This window comes from Hippopotamus amphibius, chromosome 12 (assembly GCF_030028045.1).
Source record: "Hippopotamus amphibius kiboko isolate mHipAmp2 chromosome 12, mHipAmp2.hap2, whole genome shotgun sequence".
Classification (NCBI taxonomy): Eukaryota; Metazoa; Chordata; class Mammalia; order Artiodactyla; family Hippopotamidae; genus Hippopotamus; species Hippopotamus amphibius.
Window position 1 is genome coordinate 91,511,568 of NC_080197.1, and position 21,885 is coordinate 91,533,452.

The window sequence follows — 21,885 nt, forward strand, 5'->3', positions numbered from 1 at the left end:
AGGAGGTGAGAGGCAGGCGTGCAAGCCAAGCTTCATCTGCTGCTCCCCATCGCTCCCCATCACTTTCATTGCTGCCTGAGCTGTCTCCCCACCTCCCCATTGGTGGAAAAACTGTCTTCCATGAAACCAGTCTGTGGTGCCAAAAAAGGTTGGGGACCGCTGCCTTAAAGAGCACTTTCGGAAACCCACCCACTTGTGAAGCCTTTCACTCACTCAACTTCTAATGGCCGCAGTGAAAATAAGGCAGGAATCATGAAGGGTATGAACAGAAACTTACTATCCTGTCATCAAACATCACGCATGATTTTATACGGTTACTGTATTTCCCTGCCCAATCAATTTTTAAGTTACAGGGAAAGCTTTATACAGCATTTATATCAGATTAAAGTATTTGTGATTATTTCTATAAAACACAGGACAAAAGACCCTTAGTATAATCGTCCTTTATATACTCTTCCTAAGAGAAAATGAGCTTCAATTTAAGTTAAACATTTCTCTACACTGCACATTTCCAGGAGATTAAATGAGAGACAATCTGTACTATGTCTGAATCTCTCCCATTTAATTTGCAGCAATGAATTACTCTAAAAAGTGTATCTATAAACATCCTTAATAAGACCAAAAAGCTGGTAAATTCAGTTTGTGCTTTATATTTAAGGAGCGATATGTAGAAAAATAAAATGCTTTATTCCAGGTTGTCATGACTGGATAATGCTAAGAAAGCTGTGCTTTTAAAAGTTCAGAATGCATGGCCGAGGTGACACCTATGTACAATAAATTCATTTAGACTTCAAAAAGCTACAAAGCAATCTGTCACCAAAAGTATTTTATTATCCAAATAATCTCTTACTATTTATGGACAAATAAAGTAACAAATAAATTAATACAGTATACAGAAGTCACAGATGATGGATTTTCTACATATGTTTCCAAAATATTCATTAATACATACATTTCTATTCCGGTTGCAGATTAAAAGTCAGTAGTCACAGTCAGCTTTTTTCAAAGGGGTGTGAAATTCTGTAACCTTACTTATTGTATAAAATTTAAAATTCTGAAGGGAACCTTTCTCAATCTCTTTTCAGCTTCACATGTGAAAGCTCACAAAGCTTAATAAAACGAATGGCAGGGACACACACTAGCTCTAGGAGAAGTCTGACAATAAACCTTATGCGGTCTGCCTGTTCACAGCATCTATCACTTTTTTAAAATAATTAAAATGTGAACCTGATGTCTTCTAGGTTCTGTCACAACAGGGTTAGGACTGTCTTGCCTGTGCATTCACCTTAGCTAATTGCTCCTAAGGCAGGTAAGATCCCTCTTCCCGTCAGGTACAGCCTCTGCTATTTCCAAAGACACTCAGGCCAGCCCAGGATGAGGCTCTAGAGGCAACCTGGGAGGATGGAGACCCGGGAGCAAGTGCCTGGACTAAGCCCAGTAGAGGAACCAGAAGGCAGGCCACCTGCCAGAGGATGTGGTAACCAAGGAATGTGCAGGCAGACAAGCACGCTCATTCAGAAGCCCAACAGCATCGGGAAGGGAAGGAAGAAGCTCAGAGTGGTTCTCTACTTTCTGGATTCTCAGCACATTTTCAAACACTGGAAATTGTTACCAGGGGACTTTTCTTAAAGATGTATATGCACAAGATTGAGAAACTATCCGTTTTCCATATTGAAGAACGGGGAAGGGAGGTTTCCAGCCCCAGCCGTCAGCACTACCAGCTGAGTACCAGCTTGGCACAGTTACCCCGATGCTCAACTAGGTCCCTCAACTAGGTCCCTAGGTAGCTGCTTTTGAATAGAATTGTTTACTGCCCCAGGTGCAGATTTCTACCAGCCCAGGAGGTGGCTTGCCCACATTCCAGTAAACACTTGATCTTTCTTAGGTGCCGGGCTGAAGTTAAGTCTCCTATCATTTACTGCAGGAAACTGTATCCCACTCTTACTCACAGCCCCACTTACGGCAGCCAGCACGGCATGACTAATGAAATGGAGTGAAAAGATATACACTTCGATGGCAATTTACGGTCCAAGATTTAAGGTACCCCTGGTAGAATGGCTAAAGAAAGGAACAGAGGTACAGCTCATGTTCTTAAATCTGGGGACACGGGCAGGCCGTGATCAGGGTCTGGTCCCGTCAAGGGCATGAGGCACCACACAGGGGGAGGAAGGACTTCACATCCCGGGCATGACTGCTGAGACTAAAACGGGACCTGAAGAACTAGAGAGACTGGCGTTGCAGGCATGTTTCTGAGAAAAGTTTAGGCAACTGGGGAAGAAAGAACAAGCCAACGTATCCGAACTGAAACACAAACACAAGGTTGTTGCCGCAATGATGCTAAATGCTGAATTATAAAATCCTGCTTGCCTGGAGTCGGAATTGGTTCCAGAGACTGCTGAGTGGCTGAGCCAGGAGGTGGGAATCAAGGGGGTGGAGGGACCGTGAAGGCTGGAATCCAGGCAGAGTTGAGCAGCCTGCTTTAACCCAAGCAGTGTGGATGACTAATAGTGGACACCAGACTCAAGAAATCATGAGTCACCCTTAAGGGAAACCAACGTCAGCGTCAATAACTTCTCTGGGAACTTGGAACACATGTGCTAGAACAAATATTTTGGAATTGAATGTCTTGCACCAACACTGAATCACTCCTTCACTTTGGATAGGTCACCGTTACTGTTTTTGTTCTCGGAGCTCTTCAGTTACCAAAGGAGGCTAATAATATCTGCTTAGAATATTTTTACCAGCAAAAAAAACATCAGGAAGAACTGACCTTTTGGAAGAGTGAATTATTATTACACTTGAACTCCTTACCCTGGAGGAAAGCGCCCACAAACAGTCCACTGTGGACGGGTATCACACTTATGAGTGAAATTGTCCACAGACTGACGCTCGGAAATGCAGGTGCTGTTTGGTTTCACATCACAGTACAGCCGTTAAAACCTGAACTTCTATAAAATGAGTTCATTTTCCTCATACACCCCCTTCCAACGTAAAGAAAACACTTGCTAATTTCCTATTACAGGCAAGGCACTGTATGAGCTTCTAAAAAGATTACCAAAGTATGAAAATGATTAAGACCAAAAAATACTTGAATTCAGAGTAAAAATAGAATTAAAAGGTTAATATTGTTAGTGCACGCCTGATCAGCGATGTAATATGTTGACTTAATTCAAAATACTTTTCCAGATAGTCTTATAGTTAAAATATACTAGAGTACTACTGATACCCGCAACAACATGGATGAACCTCCAAAAACATTATGCTACGTGAAAGAAGCCAGCTACACAAAGACAACATTCTCTATAATTCCATTTATATGAAGTTTAAGAACAGGTGAAACCAATTTATAGTAGTCGATGTCATTAAGTGCTTGCCTGGATTTCGGGGAGGGGGGGCAGGTGACAGCTTGAATTGAAAGGACTATGAAAATGGCCTGTGTCTTATTTTGGGTGGATGGCTATATAACTGTAAAAACTTAAACTGAACATTTAACTGTGCCTTTCACGGTATGTGCAATATGCCTTTTACATGTTAAAAAAAAATACCACTGGACTAAAACATTACTAGAATGGAGGATTCAGATAAAAGCATGGCAAAGGGTTAATGATAGGCTCTCTTATAGTTGATCTTGATGGCATTTATAAAGAAAATAGTCTCCATTTGAAAGGAATTAGTTGTAATGGATATAACAATAAGTTTAACAATACAGTCATATTGCCTGCTAGAGTTCAGTCATGTGTGAAAGATCCTAACACAGAAAAATAACAGGATTTTTTAAGAGTAAATGGAAACAATCTGCATCTGTTTCTTTCTGCCCTATCGACTGAAAACAAAAGAAGTTTTAATTTGCATCTTCCATATTACGCTAATACCAGGGTACTTTGGCTATTCACAGGGAAGGAATTCTAGAGAGTTTCTCTATTTTTTAAAATCTTCTCTTCAATATTTTTTATTGAAGCATAGTGGATTTACAATCTGTATTCATTTCTGCTGTACAGCAAAGTGATTCAGTTATACACATATATACACATATATTCTTTTTTTTTTATATTCCTTTCTACAGTTTATCATAGGATATTGAATACATCAATAGCTCTGTGCTATACCGTAGGACCTTACTGTTTAGAGACTGTTTCTCTAGAATGAGGATTTCTCAAGGGGAGAAATTCTTGAGGGAGCACCTCAGTCTCTGTGGGGCGTTTCCAGCCGCACACACATTCTGATTCATGCCTCAGGCGCTTGGCTATGACTCCCAGCCAAAGCCAGTCACTTCCAAACAGGAATGAGTCACACCCCTCAGCGACCGGGGCAGGAAGAGAACAGAACCAGTTCCTGGCTGAGAATCTAGAAAAGGGATTCTTGCTAGCTCCCCACTCCTTTCAAGTCAGGAGAGGAAGGGTGGAGCGCCTGGAACAAGAGGCACCTGCGCCGTCTCCCCATACTCTTCCTCTGGCAGCTCAGGGAAAATGCACAGAACTGCTTGGGCCCAACCTCACCTTCTCCTTCAGCTTCAGTTAGAAGATCATGCTAAATGGAGCTACAAAGAAAGAGAGAAAAGAACTGGGAGTGACCCACTAAGTTTTGCTGCTTTCCAACCCAGTGCTAACATTTTAGCCAATCTACCAAGGAATAAAGAGGCACAGGACTGACGATACAGCAACAATGCTACTTGCTCACCTTTGCAAGGTGCACTAACAGCTACTGAAATCAATACAGACAAAGTTCCTGCATGGAGGATTCCCCCAGCACAGCTGGAGTTGTGAGCCAGGAAACACATGTGGTGTTTTACACCTTAGTCTAATGTACATCTTGAGCCTTCTGGTAGACCTGATTTTTAAAGATTATAGTCAAAGGCCATGCTATTTTTAGAGTTATGAGAACAGCTGCACTTAGCCATTCCCCAGGGAGGGCCCAGCCCCCTAAACCGGCTTTGGATACACCCCACTTCTGTTCTTGGCTGTGCTATCCCGGTTCCATCTCTTTTCTCACAATCTTTAAATATAATTTGCTGGTGATTGGTTGGCATGTTTATCTTCCCTGCCAGCATGCCTACTTGTCAAAGGCAGCGGCCGTCTCTTCTGTCTTGTGTATTGAATTCCTACTGCCCAGTACAATGCCTGGCAGACAAGGTGCTGATTTCCACATGCATTTTTGGGTTTTATTTGATCACTTATTATAATATAAGCTCCACTGAAGATGGGATCTTCTCTCCCTGGTTCTGTATCCTCAGACCTTAAACAGCACGTGACCTTTAGGAGGTCCTTAGAAAATATTTACTGAATTAACAGATTGCGAGATGAGATTAAGCCCGTGCTCTGAGCTAAATGAAATCTCTACGCACTTGGCTTTTTAAAAAAGCAACAGACCTGATTTATGAAGGCCACTGCTAGCAATTCCATGATCAGCTTTCAAAGGGATTTTTGTGTATGTGCCCAATAAGTTAGTCAATGTTGTGACTGAACTCTTCAGAGTAAGTATTTTGGAGTATAAAACAAGCCACTAGCCACAGTTAGGCAACTGTAACCCTCAGGAAAACCGTGATTACCCCACTGCTCAAAAGCCCTTGGTTATGTTGCTCACCCTCAGAGAGGATGACAAGGCCTGTTAGAAATGTTCACGTCTCCTCTGTGATTTGCAAGCTGCAATACGCCTGTTATAGAAGCATGTACCCAGTGAGTACTAAATACTATCTAAATTTAAACAGAAGCAGGAAATACGAGACAGCCTTGCATCTTGTGGATGGAGTACAGGCTGAAACCCAGTGGACAACAAGAACTGCAGTTCTAAGTGCAGTAACTGAAGGATGTGACTGGCTTTTATTGAAAAGTCACCTCTAGGAAAGGCTTACATATAAAGCAAATAACCTTAAACTCTATTTTATTGGGGGATAAAAACAGCCTTCTTCCTTGTCTTTTGCTCTCGCCTACCCAAACAGAATGGAATGTCTAACTTTTTTTAGGTCTGATGCTACTAGAAGGGGCCTGGCAGTGTTTAATTTCTAACAAACAGATATTGGCTGAATCATTCCCAAACTTCAAGTTTACAAAATGAGAAACATTATTTCATCTACCTCTTTTGCAAATTAGGTATGGATTATTTTATTTTTTATATCACTAAATTCTAAAAAGTTCAAACCATAAGGGGAGGAATTTCTCTGTGTGTTCATGTCTTCCGTTTTACCATTTTGATCTGTATCACATCCATCTCTTAACAGGTTTTTCTTGACTTCAAACTTTTTCAAGAAAACTCAATGAACAGAAATTTTAGTCTTGTAGGCAATTTAAATATTTTAGAATTTTCCCACTTAAAATAACTCACCTTTCACAAGGTAAGCAAAATTATATATTTATTTAAAACTACATATTTTATTAAAAGTTTATCTCATTAAAAGATCACATGATCAATATCAACATTACCCTTTAGACCTTGATAAAAGATACTTTCAAAATCTTCAATTTGCTAGATTAAGAAATGTTCCTATTTCTTACACAGTCTTTAGTGTAAAGGCTATCAAAGTATTGTTAAAATTTCATTATGAATCTTTACCCTATATTCTCTTACCTTTCTTACTAAAATTATATATATTCAAAGGGATGATGTAATTCTATTGTGAAGTGCATCCACTGGAAAATCCAACTTAGGTTACGCCAGTCACTTGTATTTCTCCATTTTTAGTTGTTTTATACCGACTGCCACTATTATTTATTGGCATATTATGTGCCTGTAAATGTCCCTTATCCTTTCATACATTAATTTTAAACTTTACCACAATCCTATATAGTAAGTATCATTACCCTTTCTGTATTATTATCTCTACCACATTTTTCTAATATGGAAACTAAAGCTCCAAAGTTATATGAACCTGTCCAAGGGTTGATCTATATCCAAAGTCCTACCTTTCCGATCATACCACATAGCTCTTCAACGATCAATATCTTTCATTCATCTGCTCATTCATTCAACAAGATTATATTGATCACCTACTCTGTGCCAGGCATTCCGCTGCTCTCTGAGACGATAGCCTCAAAATGCTCACAGTTTAATGAAAAAGACAAAAAATAACAATGAGCTACATAAATGGAAGAATGGTAAAATCTCTAATGAAAAGTAAAAGAGATACATCTGAGTTAAAATACAGGTTAAAAACAGCTATCCATAATACTACCATTAGCCCATAATTATGGAGGGCTTTTTGTGTATCAGACACCACAATTCTGCAAAGTAAGCTCCTTAAAATTATGTCATTTTTGACACAATCACCCTTGAAGTAGGTACTAATATTTGTGCCATTTTACAGAGAAGGAGAAAGTTACATTAATCACTCAAGGTCACACAGTTAGTGAATGTCTGGACTAGAATTTGAACTTATATCTGTCTAAACCATAAGTTTAAGTAGTGGTGGTCTCCACCTCTGCAGACCCAGGCTAAGTGTGTGACAAAAATACTGAGACAGAGGCAAGATCACAGACTCCGAGGAAAATGATTGGCAACCAGGAGCAGAAGCTGATGTGGGTAAACAAAAAGGACCCCAGGCCAGCAGAGTGGCCCCTCTCTCCCTCACCACAGATATTCACAGTCCCATAAGACGCAGGTCCACAACCTTGGCCAAGGTGAGGCTGTGTATGACAGGTGGTGGAAATGACCTTCCAACACAGGGAAGAGTCATCCTTTTCTTTTGCCTCCAGTATAAGTACCTCTACTGAAATCCAGGTCTTCATCTGCAAATCCAAACCTCAAGAAAAGATCCCCTTCACCTGATCCCTAATACCTACACTCTCCAGGGCTTTGTTGAGGGTGCGGATCCCTGGGGTCTCGTCTCTCCTTCTCTCCTCCTGATCCCAAGCAGGTGTCGATTCCCAAGGCACCCCCCAGCCCTCCGAAAGCAGGGTTTGAGTGTGCCGCAGCAGCAAGGGGCTGAGAAGGTCCCCCCCAGACACCCAGGACAATCCCAAATTCTAGAAGACATTAAGAACATGAGGGGCCAAGACTGACAGGGCCTGCATCTACAAGGGTGGGAAGGATGTCGAAATCAAATAGGTTTCTAACCTCAGGTCAGCAATTGCTCCCTCCACCGCCTTGTGACCGCCCTCCCTCCACGGAATGGTGAACTCTCTAAATGCTCCTCCACATTTCCACCATTCAGTCGTGACGATGGAATCATGGAGAACGCGGACCACTGAGAATCTCAACATCAATGGTCCTCTCCCCAGTTCTCCTGTGGTATTCTACAGGCTCAATTTGTAATTGATTCACTTCTTACTGAAAAGTCTTCTTCCTCACTTCTTATGCATTCAGTTACATGGTGACACACAGGGCGTACTTACTTGGTAAGAACCGCCTGACAGTAATTGGGAGGATGGGATAAGCCACAGGTGCTACCAATGGAAATACAATCCCTACATTTATGAACCATTTATCGGGAGCCTACTAAGTGTCAGCTGTTGGAACCTGTTGCTAAGAATCCCTGAAACAGATTCCCCCTGAAATAGGTTTCCTGGAATCTGAAGAACGCTGTCATTCTGTCTGAAGATTAGTTAAGAGTAGAGGAAAACACACTCAGTAATTATCTCTTTGCAGAAACCACATGTTATTCTTCAACTCTTTTATCTTCAAGTACATGTGTCTGCAGCAGAGCCACAGTCATGATCACCCTGAACCTGACACTTAGTGGGCAGTTCCTGCACGCGTAATGTGACAACACAGCAACACAAAACTGGGGAAGGGCTTAGCGCTCTCTGAGGTTAAGAGCTGCCGTTCCCATGACTGCTTTTAAATAAAAGAATTCATTATGATGGTGATATTGTAACTGCCACTCAGGTAGTGTGAGTGCAAAGGTCCCACGCCCAGCAGCGTACATGCCTCCTTCCATCCTCCTAGCAACCCCGCAGGGCTGAAAAGACAGGATGAGAAGCCAAAAAACTTGCCCCAGGTGATAAATTCTAGGTGCCAAAGCCAACCACCAATTCAGGTCTTCTGACTGCAGTCCTGTCCTCTTCCCACTTCATGGTTCTGCATCAGCACAGCATTCACAGTCTCTTTCTTCCCTTTTTTTTTTTAATGTTCTCTTCAGTGATCAACTTTCCCCAAAGAAACCAAGAAGCTCAGTCTTTAAAACCTACTTTCCTTATATAGCATCTAAAGTCAGTGAGCTTACATTGTTTTACAGCAAGCTGTATTACTTAGAAACAAAGGTGGCTTTTATTTGTTGGTCTTTCTTTTGTATGTTTTGGAAAAAAGTATCTTATGTTTTACACAGATTGAGCCTTCAGGACTTAATAAGTAACAGTAGAAGGAAATAAAATGATACAACAAGTGAATACAATTGTTTAAAATCATAATATAAATTATAATAAAACATTTAAAATAATGTTAAAGGTCTGAGTTTTTTATATGAGGAGGGTGTATTATTTTTGTTTACTACAAAACTTTGCACAAATCAGGAAAAAAAAAATGTTTGTTTGTGTCTATGTGATGCCACAAGAAAAATCTAACCATCATCTTATCTGTGCAAAGCGAAAGATTATTTTTCAAACAACTAGCTAGAATGTCTGAAGAAATCATTAAAAAATCAATTATGTAAACAATCAGTTTATATAAAACAAGCTTTATAAACAAGCCTATAATTTGCATAATTGTACTTTGTGAAAGAATATCTATTTACATGACTTTGACCTTCGGCTAAAGTTCTGCCAAAGTTAAAATAAAAATTATAGAAAAGAGAATTTTAATGACTAATATCCTTTCTTTCCCCAATTTCAAGTATTTGTATTTTTAAATAATGTAGGAAATAGTAGAGTTTCAATGTCCTAGATTGAAAGCATTAAATATAAAAACAACATCTGGACTTCACAAAAGAATATATTTTCTTTCATTTGTATTTTTGGCTGCTGAATAACTTACTGCAGCAAGTTCTTTAAATTAGTATTCAGACATGTAGCCGGGGCAGTAATAAATACCATGGCAGAGAAACTTGCCTATTAACCCTTCAATTTGTCTTCTGTGCAAACATTCCGTCTGATTTGGGGTTGAATACTATTTGGATTGCTCTTTGGTACATGTCCAAAATATTCTATTGTTGACATTTTCATCTAGTATTCTTTAAACTGGCTGCTTCTTGGGGTGAGTGCTAAATACTTTTAGCTGCATTTAAAAAAGCAAGATAAGACTAAAGGAAAAGCAATAATGACCTAAGGCAATCACTTGACTGTACTAAATTCTCACAATCTCTACATTTACATATGAGTTACCAGTCAGTCAAGAAGCACATTTCCTTGGTTGAAGGTGATTGGAAATGATGTTTTTCTGTTCTAAAACTAGTGATTTTTGTATAGACCCAGCCCTGAATGATTTGTATCAAAAGCAGATCGAGCAGTTTAAATCTTACAGCAAACAAACCTTCCCGTTACAACCGGTTAACAAACGTTTGGGACTATGTGAAAAGTATTAGGATGTGCAGGCTATAGGGTACAAAGGGAAATAAGATAGCACTTACATTTTGTTAAGATGTACTGAATTGACTAGAATACAAAACAAACTGATATGTATGATAACAGAAGAAAACCTAAAGTATTAACTAGAGTGGAAACTTCTATGAAATACAATGATTTTAATCTAACTTGCTACAAATAACACTTTGAGAATTCAAGACCATCTTTTAACTTAAAGCTAGACTGTGGAATTCTTAACAATATATTAAAATCTTCCCCCAAGAATGTCAGAATTTAAATAGTATCTCTGAGGGAAATCTTCACAGGAGCTTTCCGTCTAAATTTCTTGATTTCTAAGAGAAAAAATAAATGTACAGCAATCAACATATGTGACTGATGCAACCCCTTGGGAAAAAAACAAAAAACAAAAAAGGAAAGGTGGTGTGTGTGTATAGAACTATTTTCCTCTTTTAGAGCCCTGTTTGTGTCAGATCCAAAGAACAATGAGATTTGTAAGAGGAGACTGGGGAACCTTTTGGAAAGCAATTATTGGAGTTGAGAATTAGAACATGGAAGATAAAGTGTGGATTTGAAACTGAAAATAACAAAAGGTTTACGCAACAGGGTAAGACTGTGTTCAAAGAGAAGGACTTTAAGAACAATTTGCTTTTTAGCTGTCATACCCCGGTAAAGAATACACACGCACACACACACACACACCATGTACTTATGAGCCACTTGTCATAGCAAATAAGGCAAGGGCAGCATCAACGTTCATTTGTTGAGAAACAGGGAACATTGACGAACGAGCAGGACACTCCACTGTTCTGACGCCATTCCCTCCCCTATCTGGTTCTTCCTCCAGGGCCAGCATAGGCACCACCTCTGTAGAGCCTTCCTGGATTCCCCTAAGCAAGGTTACATGTTTTGTCCTTGGTACCACCAATGACCTGGCACACATCTTGATTACAGTATAGCATTAATCACAGATGACTGCAATTATCTATTCACATATCTGCCTCCTTCCTAGACAGTGAGGTACCAGAGGTCGCGGACCACAGAACCTAGCAGAGTGCCTGGAAGAGAATGCACAATCAACGTTTTTAGAACAGATGACTGAGGGCCATAAAAACCACTAAGCATCATTTTTATTATTCATTTATTTAATTATTTAATTAAGTTTACTTAATTAAATAACTTAGTTAATTCACTTAATTATTCAGAGTAATTCACTTATTCTTTCTCTCAACAATGATTTGCTTGGCTTCCACCGAATATCAAGCACCCTTCTAGGTACTAGGGACATAGCTTAGGAGAGAAAGCACACCACACACTTGCCTTTGGGAAGCTTACGTTTTAGAGGAGGGTGAAGAAGAAACAATTTTCTTAAATTATGGTAATGGAATGTCTACAACGTTTGGGATACTTTGCATGACCTAGTGTCAGTCCCCAAGAAATTCACATTCTAGTGGGGGGATTAATTAATGCAAAGAAAATGAACAACAAAAGCACAAGGTGAAAGCTACCTGTGTGGTACAGAAAAATAACGGATGTGAGCATTCACTGGTGGGCGCTTTGGGCTAGGGGGATCAATAATAGCTTTCTGGGACTGTGATGGGTTTCGAAGGAAAGGAAGCTGCTGAGAAAGAGGAGAGTCTAGTATTACTGGGAAGGGGAATGGTCTGAGCTAAAGCAGAGAAGAAGCGTGTAAGGCTTGTTGGAACAATACAAAATTCTCCCCTCCTGCCACCACTTTTCACCTAATCACTCAGCTCAAGTCTAAGAGTCATCCCGGCTTCCTCTCTGCTTGCGGAAAGCATTCAGTCTCCAAGACCTTAGAGATGCTGCCTCTTTCATAAGCTCTCAGACCCACTCCTCTCTATTCCCATGGCCCCTGCAGGCCACTTCTGAACCTGACTACTAGAAAGGCTTACCTCGACCATCTCCCCTCTCCAACCCATTTCCCAACGCACTGCCAGGGAGATCTTTCCAAAAGCAAACCTGCTTCTCTCACTCCTCTCCTTGTAATCTTTCAGGAGTTCCAAATCACCTACAGGGTAAAATCCAAAACTCTTCATGGTGCCACACCTCCCTGCCTTCCCAGCCTCATGACTGCTGCCTTCCACCACAGGCAATACTTGAAACCAGACTCTCTTCCTGCCCTGTATGCCTGCCTCTTCAACACCTGGCCCAACAATCTCTTCTGCGCAGCCGTCTCCCATCCTCCCGCACGGCTGTGTATGTACATCAATAATAGCACTTACTGCAAGTGGCTGGTTCCATGGACCACACCTCTCCACAGCCAAGGCATGCCTCTTACTCATTTTCCATTTCCCAACACCCAGCTCGACACCTAATCCTACAGCTAGCACAGTCTTGCTCAATAAATGCTGACAAAGCAAAACTGGTGCTAGGATCAGATTTGCAAGTGATCAAACATAAAATGTGTAGTGAGTGGATAGAGAAGGTACAGGAAGATAAGTCTATACAAAAATGTGACAGTGAAAAGGGAGCCAACAAAGACACTTGGGAGATAGAGCTGGACCATTATCTCTTAGAGATAGTGGGCTTCTTCCCACCCATCCCCCACCCCAATGACAGGACCATTAGCTGTGGGGATCAGAGAGTAAACTCTACCATAAATAGTCTGGGAATCCAAAGTGGCCAAGAAATGTCACTGGCCCTTTCAGTAAATGAAGATGTGGTTGCCATAAACTCATCAACCACTGCAGCCATCCCATGATGCCCCACGAAGGGAATTCAGGATGGAGAAAAACAGGATACTGGCCCTAGATAATTAAGATGAATATCAAAGGTATGATTTCAATAAGCCCAGACTCTTCCATTTTCTCATACACATAAAAGCACAAAAACCTTTAATTTGAGATGTCTATTGTGTGTGTGTGTGATTAGCAGCAATCTTATGTTCAACTACATGTTTTTTTGTTTTTTTGGGGGGGGGGGTTTCAGCAAAAAACTATACATCCTGGCTCCTCCCTTACCTCTTTGAAAGAGTCCCTCAAAGCTATCTGAGAGGCTGTCATCCCAGGCTGTAGTCCTCAGTAAGGTCCCCAAACTAAACATAATTCTCAACTTTTAGGTTGTACTTTTTTTTTCAGTTGACACAACCAATCATCTAAACAAAAAACCTTTTGCCTGAACTATCTGAAGTGTTCCTGATAACTCCCTTCTTTTTGGAGAACACTTTTCTTCCCTCAGTGTAGTCTGAACAATAGAAATGCAAGAAACAAAATAAAACAGTATACTAAATATCTACATTCTGAGTAAAGCAAATATGGAAAGGACACCATAGTGAGATTTACTATCTTTGATCCTCTAGATTAGTTCAGGCCAAACAAGGAAGCAATCCTTATACTTCCAGCACTAAACAATGCTTCAAAAGTAAGCAGAAACCCACAGGTTTAAAAACAAAACAAAACACAGCCCAAATCCCAGTCTACTGGAGGGCACATTTCCATTTATATATGTAAAACATTTCTATGATATAACCAGGGACTACATCTAGTTTAAGTAGTTTTTCTTTTTGTCTCTTGCAAATTAACTGATGATAGATGTTTTACCAAGAACTTATGTCAAAAGAACTCTTCTGCTCTGAATTATAAAGTTAATAACTATAGAGATATTTTATAGAAATCTTCAGTACCTGAGTGGGTTTTAAATTATTATACAATTATTAGTAGTGACAATCAAGTACTAGGAGAAGTATGTTAGTACTACACGGCCCTGCATTACAAAAACACAGCCCTGCATTACAAAACTAGAGGCAGAGGTTAAAACTGTAATCTTCATTTCACCAGAGTCTCCTCTCCCATAGCTGCTAATTATAATTATTTCATAAAAGGCTATATACCATCAGCCTACTTCTGGTAACATCTAAAAGGGCTTTTTATTTTACAATGACATAAAGTTTCCACTGGAATGGTAAACATCTCTTGATATAAAAATCACTGCAACCCACATTAAATTTGTATAACAACCCCAAATTGCTAAGACTTAATGATCTTCATTGACTGATATAAAATATTGACTAGATCCCTATATACACTAAAGTATTAATTTCAGTAGACTAGGGAGGGTGGGATGAAAGAAGAGTAGAGATATTTAACTTTTTCCTTAAATATATCTACACTCTTTGACTTGATAGAACCAAGAGGGCAATACAGACTAGCCCAAGTTAGTTTTCTTTCTAAATTGATGGCATGGTGGAACACAGCTCAGAGTCTCTTGCTTACTTCAATTTCCATTTGGGTTTTTACCCTTATTTATTTACAACTGTCAATGTAAACAATGACACCTCACCATAACAGACAAGAGTGTTTTCCTATGAAACAGACTGTGCTCATTTTATTATAAGTTTTTAAAGTTTGTTCCTATGATTTATATTTGTATGTAATCATGATTTACTACCATAACCTGCTAAACAGTAGGTTTACATTATCTGACAGCTGGAGTGACCAGGTGAAAAGGACATCAATCTGCACAGGTCTTGCAAGTCAGAAAACTGGGTTTGAATCTTATTAAGCTGTGTCAGAAGCTAGGCAGATCAACCTGTGGGCCTCAGTTTTCTATGTTATAAAAAAGAATACAACTAATTGCTCCCTCATAAGAATGGATACCTAATAAATTGTTCTCAAGTGAATGAAAGGTAATGCTAAACCATGGAGTATAATACCTTCTATTCAATTTGGTTTTGTATTTAAATGAGCAATGCCTACAATAGCCAAGATATGGAAAGATGTTAATTGTCTGTCTACAGATGAATGGACAGAGGTGATGTGATATATATATATACACAATCACATATAAATCACACATATATCACGTATATGATATATATAATGGAATATTATTCAGCCATGAGAAAGAAGGAAATCCTGTCATTTGCAACAACACAGATGGAACTTGAGAGCATTAAGTGAAATAAGACAGAGAAAGGCAAATACTGTATGGTATCACTTATATGCGAAATATTAAAAAAAAGGTGAACTCACAGAAACAGCAGGATATGGGGGTGTGGTGAGGATATATTGGTCAAAGCGTACACTTCCAGTCATAAGATGAATAAGTTCCAGGGGTCTATTTAAAGCACAGTGATTAGAGTTAATAATACTATATCTTATACTTTCAGAGAAGATTTTGAATGTTCTCACCGTAAAAGAGAAATGGTAATTAAGTGACCTTGCGGAGGTGTCAGCTAACACTACGGTGGTAATTTTGCAACATATAAACGTGTCAAATTAACACACTGTACACCTTAAACTTATACATTGTTATATGTCAATTATATCTCAATAGAGCTGGAAAAACCAGAAAAATAAGTAAATGAGCAGTACCTAAAATGAAAGAAGAACCACACCCAACTCCTAAAATTATCAATACTTCTGAAGTTATTAGAGAAGAATGTATTAGAGAAGCATGTATTAGAGAAGAGTATTAGTACAGGAGCAGGAACTGTTACGTTACTTAAACTGATTTGGCGTCCAGGAAACTGAGTCGGAGTCTGCCTGGTAATTTAATTGCCCGTCTTCCGGACCCAATATGTCATCATTCCCTGACAGTGTTCTCTTTCGGGACCAGATTTTCTCCCCACTCCTCCAACTGCTTTCCCTTTCCTCACCTCCTCCCACCCCTTTTGTTTGTTTAACTCTCAACTTGCTCTCCCTCCTTTCCGTCCACTACTTCTAAGCATTTTTAAACAAAATTGGAGCACCCCAGGCTTGCCCCCAAGCTCCGGGGCCCTCTGGACGGGTAGGAAATGCCTTGCGGTCCACCCCGCCTAAGGATTTCCTCCTCCCATCACTTCCCCCGCGGGCGCGGCGGATGGAAAAAGGATCCCGGCCCGCGCCCGGCGGCCACAAATCAGTCCCGGGCCGCCCCACCCAGCCCCAACCTCGCGACCCAGAGCCGCGCGTGGGCTTTCACCTTCAGGAGGACTCAGGCGGGTCAAACCCCTGCTCTCCCGACCCCGGGCGCGCTCCCCGGACCCCGCCCACGAGCTCGCGGCCCGCGCCGGCTCCCCGGAATCCCCCGCGCCGCTTCGAGCCGGAGAAAATGACCCCAAAGTTGTTGTTCTGAGTCAAGACTTCCGCGCGCGGGGGCGTCCCCGCGGCTACCGTGACCGTTCAGGCGCCGCGTCCCGAGACTGGCCTGGGGATCCGCGGGGCACCCCGCGCCTCCCCGGCCTTCCCGGGGGCCGCCCGCTCGCCCGCCGCGAGCGGAGCCGGGAGGCGGCCGCACTGCGGCCCCGGGCCGGCGGCGCGGGCTTCCCCCTCCCCGTCCCCCCGGCACCCGCGCTCCTCGCAGCGGCCGCGGGGCCCCGCCGACCTCCACCGCCGAGGGTGTGGTGCCCACGCGCGGTGCCCGACTTCGTGCCGCGTGGGCCCCGGCTTTCGGGGGGCGGCCGCGGGGCCCCGCGCCGGCCCACCCCGGGGCAGCTCTCGCTCACCGATATCCCCATCCTCGTCGTCGTCCTCCTCCAGCTCCATTTCTAGCAGAACGTCCCTGGTCATCATTTGCACGGCTCTCCCGAAGGCGGCTCGGAACTTGGCGCGAAGTTGGGGGCTCTCGGGGTCCGCGACGACGGCGCTCTGCGGGGCCGGCGCCCGGGCGGGGAGGACAGCGGGGCGCGTCTGGCTCCCGGCTCAGGGGCCGCTTTGCTCAGCCCGCGCTCGGGGAAGACGAGCCCCAGCGGCCGCCGACCCGAGCCGTGCGCCCGAGGCAACCTCTGGCCACCCGAGCCGGGCCCGGCCACTGAGCATGCCCAGTGAGCGCCGAGCCTCGCTGCGGAATGATTGAACTTCGGCGGGTGTGTGAGGCTCAGAAGGAAGTCGGGAGAAGAGAGGGAGTCGCTGGCCTCGGCGTTGCGCACGCGGCTGAGCTCGCCGAAGGGGGAGGCGAGAGCACGCAGGCGGGGAGTGGGCAGGCTTCCCCCGAAAGCTGCCTCCAGGCGAGGCAGCTTTCTCTTCCAAGGTCATATATGGGCACGTCCTGAGGCTCGCCTTCTTTGACATCTGTTACGAGAGAGAGGGGAGACGCTGCTGCAGCTCCCAGGAAGGACCCTGGAGGAGGGCGCGTTTTGCACGGTGTTTAAAGGCGAAGTGGAGCCAACGGAGGCCCTTAAAGTATCCCTTACTCTTACTCCAAGGGGGGAGGGGGGAGAACGTGTATTCCTTAGGGGAATGGGGAGGGGGCAAACCAAACTCGTAGATAAGAAACAACTGAAGAAGCAAGACCAAGAGAACGAGATCTAAAGACACAGGTTCACAGAAGGCAGGAGGATTTCCGCATCGAGTGAGGTCAGGAGGCGGGAGAAGCGCCCTCTACCCCCGCCCGCAGGAGCGCACGCAGGGAGGGGTCGGAAGACGATCGCCGAGCGTGCAGCGTATTGGGACCTTGACAACTTCATCCTCGGTGTCACAGAGGCAAAGGAAGTGAGGACCTCCACTGTGGGTTAGGTGTAAACTCTTTATAAAGAAAGCATTCCTGGAGACCAGAGGGAGCTCTGTAAGACAATTACAGAGGCATTTCTGCTTTTAAGACATGTGGGGTAGTTTGAGCTGTGGGTTCCTGGGGTTGAGCATCTGCAAAACATTTTTCGAAGAAGCTAGTGAATGCAGATGGGTCCATTTTGACTCCTCAAAAGGGCTAGAAGGTGTATTTGAAATCCTTGTTGTACTCATTGTTCCCTAACACTTATTGAGACTTTTTATGTTTTCTTCCACTTAATCCAGAATTGTTATCTGAATGTTTATTCTAAATATCCTAACACTAAATCCACTGAGCATTTATTCTCCTATGCACTTATTTCTGATGTTTTCATATGAAAGAAATAAAACATTGAGATCAACTGTAAGTGGGAGTGCAAAAACAGCTATGAATATGCATGAAAAGACGAAATTACCTTTAAGAAAACATCCAAGGTGGTTAAGAATCCACCTGCCAATGCAGGGGACACAGGCAGGAGCCCTGGTCAGGGAAGATGCCACATGCTGCCAGGCGACTCTGCCCCTGCACCACAACTACTGAGCCTGCACTCTAGAGCCCCAGGGCCACAACTGCTGAGCCCATGCACTGTAACTGCTGGAGCCCGAGCACCTAGGGCCCGTGCTGCTCAATAAGAGAAGCCACAGCACTGAGAAGCCCACGCATGGCAACAAAGAGTAGCCCTCACTGGCCACAACTAGAGAAAGCCCACTCGCAGCAATGAAGACCCAATGTGGTCAAAAAGTAAATAAAGAGGGCTTCCTAGGTGGCGCAGTGGTTAAGAATCCGCCTGCCAATGCAGAGGACATGGGTTCGATCCCTGCTCCAGGAAGATCCCACATGCCATGGAGCAACTAAGCCCGTGTGCCAAAAAAAAAAAAAAAAAAAAAAAGTAAATAAAGAAAAAAGAAAATATCCAGGAAACATTATACTTAATTCTTAAGGAAACTTTTGGGAAAAGTTATTTTTTAATATAAAGAGAAACCAACACAGTACTCTGAAGATAGGATTGGGATGGGGGGGAAGATGGGAGGATGAAGAAGGAAAAAAAATGAGAACGTGAAAAGATTTTCTTTTAGTGAACTCTTTCCCCAGTGCTTAAGGGACCTACTAAAATAGAAATTCCAGAGGTATTTTGGTTACATGATTAATATTCACAGTTTTCATTTAACAAACGCATATGGTACATTTTACATGCTAGGCACAGTTCTAAATGTTTTACATTCAGTCATTTAATCCTTAAAATGACCCTACAAGTGGTTACCACTCTTTCACTCAGGCACAGACCAATTGAGTAACTGTCCAAAATTACACAGGGAGTAAGTGGCCGAGATGGGATTCAAACCCAAGCAGCTTATTCCAGAATCTGTGTTCTTAGCCACTTTATAAACCACGTCCAGAGACATTTCTAATCCACTTTTAAAAAATCACTTTTTTCCTCCCACCAATCCTAAACTCTAAAATTCTCATCAGCTCCCTGCTACAGTTCTTTCACCAAATAGTCTGGTTCTTAGGGCCTAAGACTTTGCTCAAGGTTAATTAGTAGTTAGAAAACTCTTGTGACTGACTTTGCAACATGTTTCAATAGGTCATTTGAAATTCTGCGCAGAGTTTAAAGTTTACATTTTTCTTGCTTGAAAAATGTTGAAGAGAGACACTGCTGGCCTTATATGTAAAGTGACTGTTGCTAGGAGGGAAATGAATTATTTGCTTTGGTTAGCTATAAGTCTATTCTTAGTAAATTCCATTCTTTCATTTAATCCATTTTATTTCCTGCAGCTTCTTTCATGCATTATTTTTTTTTCAACTGACGAATATATCCTTCAAAAATAATCAAGGTACTAGGCATAAGTAAGAACCACACCCTTGACTGAAAAATTATCATCTATATCATGAATAGTTTATGAAATACAATGGACCTAACAATCTATGGCCAGGTGATAGGATTGGCAAAGCTTTTCCAAGTTGGGAATCTTCTCCTTCATTGGTCTTCTGATTAACTGCAACCCTTGTCTGGCCACAGGATGGCCCATCTTTCTCTGCCCATCTCTTAAATGTTGGTGCTTCTCTGGCTTCTGTCCTCGGGACTCTTTTCATTTTTTCCTACTTAACTCTTTCAGTCTTATAACTTTATTATCTTTTCCAAGCAGGGTTAGTTTCATGGGCATGGGCATACCAACAGTTCTTTCACATAGGGCCCTGCACTCAGAAGGGCTTAATGCTTGAGGTTTTAATGTCCTGTTGTTACCAGCTTGAAATTATTAATAACCTTACCTTTGGGTTCTTGTTTTGTAAGTGAAATCCAGTGAGAGGGTGGAGCATGCTTCCCACCACCTCCCTACCTCCCTGAGATAGGTTCAGCTGCCAGCTCCTCCCATTTTCTGGCATCTCAGCCCCACCCACTCTCCTCCTCACCCCACCCAGGAGGGTCTGGACACAGGCACATGGAAGGTCAGAGTCATGTGTGTGACCCATGGTGTTGTAGGGCAGGGCATGGCAGCAGCTCTTCTGGGCTGTCAGTGCCACAGTGCACTCAGTGGGTGACTTGGTGGGTATGATCCTCTCACCCATTCCCTGCACAAGTGCATCCTAGCGTGGAAGCTTCAATCTCTTAGAGGTGTCCCTCCGGTGTGGTTTGGAGAACAGAGACAATGGGAAGCGGAGGTACCTGGCTTAACTTCCCCACCCTCATCCAGAACATTTAGTCCTAGAAATTGTTGGGAAGAGGACCAAGCAGCTGATGGACCCCAAAGTCTCCTTGAGCAAGGGACCCTGCGTTTGCATTTTACACTGGGCCCCGCAAATTATAGAGCTGGGCCTGGTTCCAAGGCCTTGATGTCCAGCCCAGATTTCTCTTCAGTGTTGCAAATGGTATATCTGCCTGCATGCTTGAACATCTTCACTTGGGTGTTTCTTAAGACATTTCAGATTCAGCAGGTTCAAAACTAAATTTATGATCTCTGCCCCAAACTGTTTCCCCAACCCAGGAACCACTAATTATACAAACCAATAATTTGAGCATCATTTTGACTCCTTCCTCTCTTTCTTTTCCCTCCTGTCCAGTCAGGTGCTAAATCCTGTGGCACCTACTTTCTGGATATCTCAAGCACATCCTGTGTTTGTCACCCATTGTTACATTGTTGCAAACCTACATAGCATGATGTTTTAGCAGAGACTTGAAGGACCTAAGAAATTAAGACATGAAACTATCTGAGGGAAGGGAGTTTTAGGCAGAAGGCAAGTATAAGAGTTCCAAAGAGAAGCAGCAAAGAGGTCATGGCAGCAGCGGCATAAAAGATTAGCCCCAAGTGTAGTGGCTTAGAGCAACAATAAACATTATCTCACTCAGTTTCTGTGAGTCAGGGATTTGGAGCAGCAGAGTCAAGGGATTCTAGCCTGCATTCTCTCAAAGTTCTAGTCAAGATATTGGCCAGGGCTGCAGTCACCTGAAAGCTTGAATGGATCTGCTCCTAAGAAGCTCCACTCAAGAGAGTTCACTCTCAAGTGGTGCTGCTTGTTAGCCGACGCCTCAGTTCCTTCCTGCACAGGCCTGTCTGCAGGCTTCTCGAGCATCCTCATGGCGTGACACTTGTCATCCCGCATGTGAGCAATTCAAGTGGGCAAGATGGATGCTACAACATCTTTTATGACTTAACCTTGCAAATCACACATTGTCATTTCTGCCATTGGTTACGCAGGTCAGTCAGCTCTACTCACTGAGGGAGGGGCTTATACAGAGCATGAAGACCAGCGGCGGGGATCTTGGGGAGCCATCTTGGAGGCTGACTCCACCCATCTCCGCTGTCACTGCTCTGATTCATACCTCCATCGTTCTTCATTCTTAGTTCCTGAGAACTAACAATATGCTGGCCACTTTCCTGGGTGTTGCAGGTTCAATAGGGAAAACAAAAGACAAAGACAGACAACATCCCTGCCCTCATGACCGTCCATCCCA

General features: G+C 42.7%; 1 protein-coding gene across 3 annotated transcripts in view; it reads right to left on the reverse strand.

Moving 5' to 3' along the window:
- Positions 1-17,246, reverse strand: part of ANO6 (anoctamin 6) — a 198,685-nt gene extending 181,439 nt beyond the window's left edge. For all 3 annotated transcript variants that reach the window (XM_057701117.1, XM_057701116.1, XM_057701115.1), the window contains exon 1: positions 16,894-17,246. In XM_057701117.1, coding sequence (XP_057557100.1) covers positions 16,894-16,905 — 12 coding nt within the window. In that variant the 5' untranslated portion in view covers positions 16,906-17,246. The remainder of the gene's footprint in view (positions 1-16,893) is intronic.
- Positions 17,247-21,885: the final 4,639 nt, after the last annotated feature.